This window comes from Megalops cyprinoides, chromosome 20 (assembly GCF_013368585.1).
Source record: "Megalops cyprinoides isolate fMegCyp1 chromosome 20, fMegCyp1.pri, whole genome shotgun sequence".
Classification (NCBI taxonomy): Eukaryota; Metazoa; Chordata; class Actinopteri; order Elopiformes; family Megalopidae; genus Megalops; species Megalops cyprinoides.
Genome location: NC_050602.1, coordinates 21421868 through 21434011, shown reverse-complemented (window position 1 = coordinate 21434011; position 12144 = coordinate 21421868). Strand labels below are relative to the sequence as shown.

Sequence of the window (12144 nt, the reverse complement as noted above, 5' to 3'; positions counted from 1 at the left end):
TGACAGTTACATGGATGTATCACACCCACTATTTCCTATATTTTCTTAAGATTTAACCTATGCAGTTGGACTGTTATTTATTTCCTACACGCCACACCCTTTACTTAGTAGTCACAATCCCATTGGTGCGTGCTGAGGCAATGCCGATTCTATTGGTCAATTTTTTCTCTCAGTTAAAGAATAGTCGTTTATAATTGGCAGAGAGACCTGTCATTCATTTCACAAGCCTGAGTCAGAGGCCGTTTTGGTTTCCTGCCGGTTGAAGCGAGTCGCTGCGATCTCTTCCTGGCGGATAAAAGTATAGCTGAGATAGCTGTATTCATAAAGTAAAAAAAATGGGAACGCGAGATGACGAATACGATTACCTTTTCAAAGGTAAGTTACACCGTCAATATGGACTTTATGGCTTCGTAACGCGGGTTATTTAAAAATGGGTTGATTGCTGGCTCGGCAGATACGGGCAAGAGAGGATGCCAAGGCAAGCGATCCTTAGCGAGCTAGCTAGCCACAGTACCCAACTGCACTGGGTGCTACCTCCGCGGCCTTTGAGCTTTCGTTACTTTCACGACTAATGTTATACCTAGACGACCAGGTTTATGACCGAGAGCACATCGCTTTTTATCCCTGTTGCTTTTCAGCATGACGTGATGGGCGGTTGGGTTTGTGCCCGTCTAACGCAAGGTGTCTTGTGATTCCTCCAGGCTAGCTAACGTTAGCTAGTTAGCCAGGTAGTCCATAATCAGTCCGTATTATTCTTCGCTCGCCAGCTAGCTAGCTAGTCAGCTAGCTGCATTGACCAAAGAAGCAAGGCCACAGCTTAGCCGTTCGGCTAGCCTGCCAGCCAAGTAGCTAACAGCTGCCTACGATCTTAGATTCGTAATAACGTTAGCATGCTAATAAATACCTGCACCTTCGCTTACTCTATGGATTGATATAATGTTACAGTTACTTTCCTAGGTAGATTTGTATATCGTGACATTGCCGATAACTAGCTGACGATACTGTTTATTAGCAGGTTGGCAAACTGCGTATATATTGCACTGCGGCCGTGTGATATCGCTCTCCCAGGTGAACATGACACGGTATAGGTTAGCTAACGTTATATGCTTTTGACATCAGATCAATATTCAGTGACATTTATCCCTCCCCCAACCTAGGCAGTCCCGTCAACATCCTGGTTTACTCATTACGAATTATAGTCTAGGTAAGTTAGTTTGAGTGCAGGTAAAGAATATAGTCTAGGACAATCAAGGACCAGTTATCTTCTGTGCTGTTTAGTTGCGTGGCTGAACATAACTTTTTTGCATAACGTTTTGCAATTATCGTCTGCATAAGTAATGTAACTCGGTAGATTTTTAGGAAGCTAATTCCGGTAGCTAGCTAGGTTACGTTGCTTTCCCCCCAGTAAAACCAAGCTCTGAATCCAGCTCCCGAAATATAGGCAGTTTCAAATGAACACCCGGTTGTTTAAATGTTTTGTTTATGGCATTCAGGCTGGCTAATCATTCTAGTTGTTGTGTGGTATTATTTTACGTATACGTAATGTTATTTCATACATAATCTGTCAACGGAATAATGTGAGATTGTGCGTGGTTCGGTGCTTTGTTTCCTTATTATCTGACAAACACTAAATTCTCTAAAGCATGCATACCTCAAGCATAGCTTCCGCTTATCACCGCAGCACATGTGCCGTTTGTGTAGCTTGTGGAACGAACCGTGCAATTTTTGCTTGTGCAAGACAAAAATAACGGCATTCTGTTTTCACTGCCCAGAGGAGCATGTTAGTATTTGCGTCACGACTGTGAGCGTCAGTGCGCCCGAGCCAAAACACAAGACCCCCTCCCCCCTCCGAGAAGATCGCACTCTATTTGAAATATTAAATGATTTAACTTTGCACGTTAAGCCAGTAATATTCCTGCATCCTGCATGGAACGGCTTTGGGGTTTGGAGTATTGAAGGAAACCTGCCAACTGTGGCTGTGTCTTTGTTCAGAGGAGCATGATGTTTCCTGGGTGTAATTTCCGTAGATGACACTTTCCGTCTGTAAATGCTGACTGGGCTTCTGAAACGAACGGGCTATTGAAGTATTTCAGTGGACCTAGCAAACGCATTCCGTTGTAATCAGTGCCTTTTCCCACACCACGTGACTTCCCCGCCTCCGCATCGTAACCCATGTTGGTTTGATTTCCATTCTGCGGGGTAGGGACGAATCATTAGGAGCCTTGGGGAGCACCTCAAAGACTTACGCCAACATTCAGATGTGAACATATAGTGCAACAATCAGGGCTATCGTACACGAATCATTGTAGGGGAATTCTGGCCAGGGGGGACCTGGTAGGCTAGGGTAGAAATCCATTCTGCAGCTTGGACCTCCCCTGGAATCGTTTGTTCTCAACAGGTGCACTCTGGGAATTGCAGTGAGGGGAAAAATAGCCATTGACCCGCATCCAACTTTTATTGGATGATAGTGCTTGGCTTCCTTCATCACTCCTATACAGGGCACAGACTGAGCAAACTGCCAAGCCTAGTGTACAATTACCAATTCCAAAAACTGGATGGAAAAGGTTTGAGAGCATTAAAAAAAAGAATAATCTTTTTAAGCTGCACTGTCTCAGTTGGCCCATTACCTTCATGCCCACAGTGAGCGGGGATGCTTTTGTAGGTTAGCATCAGATCCGTTGGAAACGGTGCTCGTGAGGTGGCAGGGAAGCGCCCGCAATAGCAGCCCAGCTGACTGCCTTCGTCCTCTGCTGGGGTTGCTTACGCCAGCCAAGGAACGTTACCAAACGCACCACCCGAGCCTGAACCAAAAAAGGAACGTAGAGGTCAGGCCCAGTTTCTAGCTTCTGCATCTTGCCATTAACTTGTAAAAATCCAATTATGCAAATGATTGGTTGCTGAACAGTGTTTTTTTTTTTTTTCCATTTCCACAGTTCTTCCATTTATGATTTATTTGTTGAAAGTAAAAGACAGTGTATTGAACATGAACTGACTCTGGGCCTTCAGGAGAAGATGGGGAAAAGTGATATGCTGGAGAGGAGGAGGTCAACATACCTCACGTGCACTGACTGCATTTATAATAAAATTGATCAGATATAAATGATACATCGTCATAATCACGGGCTCCAGGTGTTCCTGCTTCCATGGGAAATTGTTCAGCTTTTAGCCTGAGAAGCATTAGTGAATTGTGGTCACCCATATGTAGGGAGAGCTTTTACCGCTCTGGCCTAGATTCCACTCTGTCATTGTTGTAATCCTTTTTCCTTTTCCTGGGTCAGATTATTAACCTTTTGCTTCTAAGAGCTGAATCGTGTGTGTGTGTATGTGCACTTGTGCATGTGTGTGTGTGTGTGTATGTATGTGTGTGCATGCAACCTGCTAACATAGGTTTTTCAAGTAGACAGCAGCAGCCAAGAAAGATGCTGTTGTCAGTGATAATGTTTATGGCTCGAACCTATGCAGTGCTTTCTTCTTAAATATGAACAGTACATTCAGGCATTTTTATTCTTACAGTATTTTTTTCATTTAGTTATGTTGTGGGCCAAATTAGTATTGGACAAAATATAAAAAAGTATACCTTGCTTCGGTTTTTTTTACCCGAAGTTAAGGAAAGCCACCCTACTAGTAGCAGTTCTTCAAGGCCAAAGATGACTTATGATGATTCATTCATGATGGGTATGATTGTGGCATTATGCGTCCATGTTAGAATCATACTGATCATGAGATTTTTGAAATTTATTTGGTTGGTCAGTGAGGGCACTGCATGGATTTCCTCCTTTGTAGAGAAATTGCCAAGCAACAAGACAGAAATTGTACCAAGATGTCCCAATCGCACAGATGGCGAGAAGTCTCATGGCAACCGTGGGAGCCATAAAAAAAGACAACATTGACTTCAAGTGGAATGCAACTGTATTTTTTCAATCTGGTGAAAATTTGCCTGTTTTGAAGGCATGCAAGATTTAATTCCTCCCCTTGAAGCAAGACATTCCGAGTAAATCCAGCTGCGTTCTGTGTGGTTGTGGGCAGTGCCTGTTTTTTCCTTATACAAACGCAGTACTGCTGCTGTCATTTCCTGTACATCTGACTGTGTGTTTGTGTGTTTGATGGCAACAGTGGTGCTGATTGGAGACTCGGGGGTCGGGAAGAGCAACCTGCTCTCCCGCTTCACGCGGAACGAGTTCAACCTGGAGAGTAAGAGCACCATCGGCGTGGAGTTCGCCACCCGCAGCATCCAGGTGGACGGAAAGACCATCAAGGCTCAGATCTGGGACACAGCCGGGCAGGAGCGCTACCGGGCCATCACCTCAGCGTGAGTGTGGGTCACGCCCCAGCTGTCAGTCAAATAACAAATACACAGCATATGTACACAGGACTGTAGTCAAGGATACACACACAAGGGTTTGTCAAGCAAAAACTCATGAAACATACTTACATTTTAACTGAAGCAAAAAAAACATGTAAACATACATTCAAGAATAGATGTGGGCCCTGCACCCCAACAGAAACTAAATCTGCACTTCAGTAACGTGTTTGAGTGCTTTTTAAGCACAGCCGTCAGAAGGAAGCTTCTGTGTGTGTCTTCACTTGGGACTTCCCTCATTAGTATTGCTTATTTATCCGGTGGGTGATCTAACTCAGTGCAACAAGGTCCCAATAGCAGGATGCAGTAAAATACAGTACATGTCATGGGAGAACAGCAGAACAGCCACTAACACAGTGAATGAGCAGTGAAGTGAACAACAGAGCTGAAATATAAGCATGCAACAGTAATTGTATTAGCGCATGTGTTGTCTAACAATTGTCCTCAAGAGGAGCATGCATACATTATTCTAAAGTGCACATAAAGCCCAATAATGATCTGCAAGAGCTGCAAGAGTCCTTGCTGTAAATCAGTGTACAGGAGGCCAGCTCAGAGCTTTTAAAAGCAGTCGTGTTGGAAGTAAATCTCAGGATTCCACTTCCTCTAAAGGTCTCTCCCCCTGCCTGTGTCGTTTATCCCTGTGCTGAGGTCACATGGGGCTGGGAGGAGGTGGGGGGGGGGGGTCCTGTGTCTGACCCGTCCTGTGTCTGGCAGGTACTACCGGGGGGCGGTGGGGGCGCTGCTGGTGTACGACATCGCCAAGCACCTGACCTACGAGAACGTGGAGCGCTGGCTGAAGGAGCTGCGGGATCACGCCGACAACAACATCGTCATCATGCTGGTGGGCAACAAGAGCGACCTGCGCCACCTGAGGGCCGTGCCCACCGACGAGGCGCGCGCTTTCGCAGGTACGGCCACGCCCGCCCGGGAGGGAGGGGGGCGTGTTGTGGGTACGGGTCAGTCGCTCGCCAGGGGTCCCAGTTCTCTCTCCAGCCTCACCATATCTATCTCTCTCTCTTTCTCTCCTCTCCCATCTGCAGAGAAGAACAATCTGTCGTTCATTGAAACTTCTGCCTTGGACTCCACCAACGTAGAGGAGGCTTTCAAAAACATCCTCACAGGTACGGTGCAAACTACTCCCGCAGCTCACTGTCACCTCATTATTACATTACATTATTGGCATTTAGCAGACGCTCTGACAACAGTTACAATGTTATCCATTTATACAGCTGGATATTTATTGAGGCAGTTGGGGGTTAAGTACTTTGCCCAAGGGTACAACAGCAGTGCCCCAGCGGGGAATTGAATCGGTAACCTTTTGGTCACGAGTCCTGCTCCTTAACCACTATGCTACACTGCCACCTCGTAGTGGCAGTTTGTGCTGCAGTGCCCTGTGCACAGTTGCAGTACTGTAATTGCAGATGTGCTTTGCTGTTTATACTCCGTACACAATCTGACAAGTAAGCGTGGCAGCATCTGAATATCTGCTTTATGTCAGAATGTCTGAAGTTGTTGGGCAGCAGCTGTATTGCCGATAGCAGAGCCCTGTCTGTAGTGTGTGGCTGTAGTTCTGGAAGGAGCCCTGCAGCCAGTGACTGAAATGCTCTTCCGCTCTCCACAGAGATCTACCGCATCGTATCTCAGAAGCAGATCGCTGACCGGTCGGCGCATGACGAGTCTCCGGGCAACAACGTGGTGGACATCAGCGTGCCCCCCACCACCGACGGGCAGAGAGCCAACAAACTGCAGTGCTGTCAAAACCTGTGACCCCTGACCTTTGACCCCAACTGGAAGCCCCCCCCCCTCCCCTGATTTGCTCTTGAATGTTGTGTGCTCTCCCCTCCCTCCCCCACTTGTTTTCTGTGGACGTTTCTCCTTGTTTTTGATGCTGTTACTTTATAGCTAACATTCCTCTCTGTCAGTTAATGTTTTTTTTTTTGTTTGTATGTCACTGTTCTTCACGGTTTTTAGTTTTTGTTGTTTTTTCCCTTGACCTCAGAATTTTCCTCTTTTACGTGAGAACAGACACTGGGCACTGGTCATGTGACCCACTCCCATGGAGGGGAGGAGCCGGCCGCCCGATTACAGTCCTCAGGATAGAGCCGGAAGTTGAACAAGCCAGGGTTGCCAGGGTCCAAGCGCCGTATGAATTTAGCTGACTTGGATAAGTGCCTGTCTGAAAATGCATCATCTTCTAGGCCACAGAGACAGTGAAGGAGGGCTAATAAACTGATAAGCAATCTTTAATCTTATCAGAACCCTAATATTTCAGTGCAGCACATGTGTCAAGATGGGCCCTTTCTAAATTTAATTATGTGCTGTTATCATATTCATGAATAAAGTAAATTCTTAATCGTAAAATGCCTGGAATTTAAAACGAAAATATATATACATAGTTGTAGCTTGCTGATCATAGGTAATTAAAAAAATGGCAAACGGAGAAAATGAATGGCCTGATATAGGGCATGTTGCTTTTCTCGTTGAAACCATGCGAACTCTCCTCTGATTGGTTTAGATGCCTCATGTGACAAACATAGGCCAATGACAAACCGTCGTGCATTTCGCGCAGAGAGAAAAGTAGCCGTATCTTTCTGCTGGCAAATCAACCCGTGTAAACACCTGATTTCCTGTAAATCGGGTGTGAGAACAGATTGTGCTTTCAGTAAAACTGATTTAAGATGCCTTATGTTTGCCCTCAGTTAGATAGAAATGCCTTGACACAGTTTTTGGTGTGTGGTTACACACTGGTATTTTCCTGACTCATGTCTGGACATTTAGCCATTTCCCCAGCTGTAGGCACCAACATGGCATGGCTTCTTCAGTACCTTGTGCCATCTGTGCCCGAGCACACACGGTTTCCATGCTTGGCTGTAACGTGGCGAAAAAACCTGCTATGCAGAAATGGGCCTGGAAGACTTATGACAATGGTTAGGGCACGAAATCCATAATTGAAAGAAAGGGAAAAAAAAAACTTTGTCAGCGTGAAATGCTGCAGGCAGTTTAGCTTAACACCAGAGAAGATTTTTTTTTTTTTTTGCCTGTAATTTTATATCAAGAATGTTGCCCCTGCTGAATGCCTTCATGAACTTCCCATGTGGATCACCATAAGTCAGTCGAAAGTGTAACCTGCCTTTTTGCTGCGGTAGGAGGAAGTATGGAACTTCTGCTCATCCTAATTACCTTTTCCCCTCTATGGTCAAAGAAGTTGTCAGCTCCAAATCTGAAATTTGATATTTTGTTTAATGTATATTCCACCTGCCTATCTGTAACCTTACAGGAGGAAATGCATGCCACCCCATGTGAACTCCCAGGAGACAGAGATCTTATTTGGGTCTTCTGAACAGATCTCTTATCAATGGATATAAGCGTTTTATGCTTATTGTCCATCAGATTACAGATTTTGACTGGTCTCCTTCCTAAGCAGGTGGCATTCTCTAATCACCCGTATATACAAGGTATAACAGTTACAGATACTAACACACACCTTGGTCTCCAGTTTTTAGTAGCTGATGTTTACAGTCAAATGTGCGTTAGATTACTCCACGCATGTTGCGAATTTCCTGCAAATAGTGGCATCAAAATAAGTCAGCTCAATCACAGTGACCAGCACATAATTGGCTAATCAGTTTATTTATTAGGATTAACTAGCTGGCTTTTATATGCATCTTAAAAATGGTCTCTTTCCATTTCATATAACCTCCAGTTACATACCTATGTATTGATTCTCTATGACATCAGAATCAGAGAGGGCTGCTTAAAAGATTCTGTAAACACATTATAAAGTAACGAATGATAATTTAAGTACTGAATTTAACCAGAATTTTTTTATTTGCAGCTGCTTTGCTGGTGTAAAGGGTGGGCAGGAGAAAATCAGTGGAAACAAACCACTATGAGGAAATAAAATGATAATGAAATTATTATGTCAGCAGAAACTGATATTTTGACACAAATCATTGTTTTTTGTTTTGTGAGGTTGTCATCTGGGAATAAAATTCCATGCACTGCAACAATTGCATGTAAGAGTTAAGGTTCACTACTGCAAGTTTCATGACTTCTGAACAGTGAATTGTGGGCTGGAATATTGGTACTGTACCTCATTCTTTTATGCATGGTTTATACTCGCATTGTAAAATATAATCATAAGCACACTAGAACTCTTTCATTTAGAAGCAGTCTCTGTCATATTAATACAATGTATAACCTTTCATGGGGGAGATGCAGTAGTTTCATTCCATCTCTGAACAATTCAAGGTCTGAGCTTTGTAATAGTGATGGCCTTTGGCTCTAGAATTGTTCCACAACCATGATCATGAACTTAACATCTGGTCACAATTCAAAGCTGACAGCAGTCTTGATACGTAGTGTTAGAATGCTGAGAATGTATTGCGTCTCATAGAGAAGATCACCTTGTGTGCAAGTCAACAACTCATAGGTCACAAACGTAAAGAAAATCATTTTACTTGAGAAATGATGGGCAAAGAGGCCAGGGTCTGTTTCTCTTCCCACACAATGTACCCTTTTCGGTGACTGGTGCAGATGTGTCGCATGGGGCATATTGAGCAGTCAAAGCTGAGTGTGCATTGTGCGTGTGGGGGAAAAATGGGACAACTGGAGCATCATCCACAATGGGGTTCATGATGCTTTGTTTTCCCATCACCACTGAGAATCCAAGCGTAGATTCAAAGGCTAATGCGATACGTTTATGAACACGACAGTTGTTTTTATTTGTATCTCTTAACAATTTTTGAAATGGCAGATATTTTTTTTCCTGTAGTAACAGTATACCTGGCTTTCTGGACAAAATTAGACATTGACCCAATGCATTGAAGTTTGAGTTTATTTCATACCGCTAGCCTATTTCTGAGCCTGGTTTTTAGGGTTTACTGAGATTTGAAATTCACACTGGAAAATGAGCTCTCTCTATTTTGTAAAGTGTGTTTTCTCATCTGCCTCCCTCCCTCAGTGATTTGTTTCTGTACTTTGTGCAATCCACAGTGTAAATATAATCGCGCATCACTCGATTTGTGCATGGTTAATATGTATGTTGGATAAATTTGTTGCCAGACTGAGGTGAATGAACTGTGTCTGCGTGTTTATTCACAACTGGTTGAGCACGCTGATGTCAGCAAAATTTAGACAGGTTTGCACTATGAATACAATGCCCAGCGCTATGCTGTCTGACAGACAGATATGAATGGCAATATGGTTGCAATGTTAGTATGTAGCAGGAGAGGCAGTAATACAGAATTTCTGTGTGGAGTTCCTTTATTGAAATAGCTGTTATCATATTGATTCTCACCAGGAAGCACACATCTATTAGTCAGGGACCAGGGTGTTGTGGATTGGCTCAAACTCCATGCAGAACATTGCTGTTGTACACTTGTGTGAAGCACTTTTTTGTATCTTGAATGTGTAGATATTGTGTCTCATTGTTTCTCATAACAAAGTCTTAGAGAAATTGTACCCTGTAATATTTACAGACTAACAGTCTTTTAAAAAATTTCATCAACATAGAGATGCGTGCATGTCGGTCACCTCAATACAAAAGCTGTTGCTTAGTGCTGGTCAATTAGATTGTCCAGAAGGGAAACTGAAGCTCTTTCAGGCATAACTTAATGATGATAGTTATACACACAGCCACAGAGGTTTGTTTAAGAACGGACATCTTTTCATTATTGCTTTGACAATTCGAGCAAGCAAGAGATGTGGCATATCCCCCCCCCTTGCAAAGAAATTAGTAACGGTTATTGTAATTGGGCATTCATATTTGCAAGCACCCACCTCCCCTGGAACATGTTCATTTCATCAAAGCCTAAATGGAGCTATTAGGGGGCTGAATGTATACACATACATTGGAATCGCTGTCTTAGCTGAAAGCTCTGTTGGATTATGTGCGACAGTGCTAAGTACTGTAACATTGTTTTTTGTTTTCTTTTGCTAGATCTTTGTTATAAATGCACAGGCCATAGTCATACAGCACTGTCTGTGGCTCTATGCAGAACAACGTCACATTTTAGAATCAGAATCAAAATGCCTTTATTGTGATTGCACATTGTTGTACAATGAAATTTGCTGTGCCACCCCTGAGATGGTACATTAACATTCCACACATGTACACACACAAACACACCAGATAATAAATACAAAATAATAAAAAAAAGAAGCGGCATATCAAGAGCTACTGTTGTATATTGTACCTATGCTATTGCACCATGTAAAAATATTATTGCACTGTGCCAAAATGTACCACTGTACCAATATTATTGCACCTTATAAAACATTATTACACGTTATATACAGATGATTTACAGATGTTATTGCGCATGGGGGTGGGGTGGTAGTGTAGGGGGGGTCAGTGTTTGATGGACAATTGTATGTGTGTATCGCAGTGGTTGGTGGTGTTGGGGGGGGGGGGGGGGGTCCAAAAGTATAGCAGGGTCACATAAATGAGGCCTGATTTTTTTTTTGTTGGGGGGGGGGCACGTCAACCTAATCTTTCATATGCTCCCGTCCAACATTTCAATCTATGGCAACAATATGACGGGCACCAATAAATGTGATTGGCCAATAAATGTGATTGTGCATGAGCCAGGTTTGCCAGTTGAACACACCAATGCACTCACATCCACAGAACTACGGTGTGCTTTGGACTTTGCTTGTGGGTGAAAAAGTCCATATCCTTTCCTCAGTTTCCACAGTACATTTAAACCTTTTGTATGGTCAGTGTACTGGGAAAGTTGTACTAGATTACCACACCTCCAGCTGTATTACAATGACAGGTAGCTACTGTTGCACGTCACAACTACTCATGTTCTTCTGGTCCTTATCCTTTTCAGGGGGCAGAAATTTGACATGAGAAATCCTTCCCTAACATAATGCTTTGAACGTGATATAAGTCATTCTAGTCTTGTGCAATTTTGAACTAGCATTGAAATTGCCTTACAATGAGACTTTTGTGCTTTACTGAAATCTTGCTATTATCAGCATGTCATCATTGTGTTAGGTCTAACTTGCGAGCATATCTGTCATTTACAAACACAGTTGAATAACTTGTAAATTTAGTCACCAATACAGAAAAAAAACTAATACAGGGGATGTAATGGAAGTCACGAAAGGTGACCAATCAACGCTTCAAACAAAAAGATAATATATTCATATTTCCATTATTTTGCAGCGTTCCTCATCGTTTCAGACAAAAGCTATGGTTTGGGGTGGCAGCATTACGCTATTCCATGCAAGCCTTTCTCCGTCGAGGGCGGGGTTTTTATTACTTTTACAGTAACATTATTCACTTTTTTCTCTGATAGAATGTCGGGAAGATTATCCCGGACAGTCTATTTGTATATTAGTCCGCCTGCACGCCACTCTAAATTTCCTGGTCAGTGATTGGTTACTCCATTTGGGGCACTCTGGAGTCAGCGCAACCCTGGAATTCGCCAACGTTTTTACGGAAGCAGCGGAGTGTAGCAGCAGCTAACCTCGTTATGGCGAGATGAGGAAACGGCGTATGCGTACTGTGTCACAGACGGAGACGGCAGGAGAAGGTTGTTGTCTAAGGGTTTAGCTAGCAAGGCTAAGTTAGCTAGCTGGATATGTTTTAATACACATTAACGATCGTGGATTTATTTTTACGTATTTGACATAGATGTGAGTGCCATATGCTAAATATGAAGAAGGAACAATGTAGCTGGTGAGTATACGTGTATTATTTTTCCTCGAGTGAAGCAATTCGGCTGTAGCGCTGAGCTTAGCCAGCTCAGCTAACGTTGTCGGTAGCGAGCCAG

The 12144-nt window shown here is 43.4% G+C and overlaps 1 protein-coding gene across 1 annotated transcript; it reads left to right on the top strand.

Annotated features, from left to right (window-relative positions):
* Window positions 1-253: 253 nt before the first annotated feature.
* Window positions 254-9577, top strand: LOC118795964 (ras-related protein Rab-11B). Its single transcript, XM_036554788.1, has 5 exons — window positions 254-375; window positions 4114-4309; window positions 5075-5268; window positions 5401-5481; window positions 5982-9577. Exons 1-5 carry the CDS (start codon window positions 336-338, stop codon window positions 6125-6127), a joined length of 657 nt encoding a protein of 218 aa, XP_036410681.1. The 5' UTR covers window positions 254-335; the 3' UTR covers window positions 6128-9577.
* The last annotated feature ends 2567 nt before the right edge of the window (window positions 9578-12144 follow it).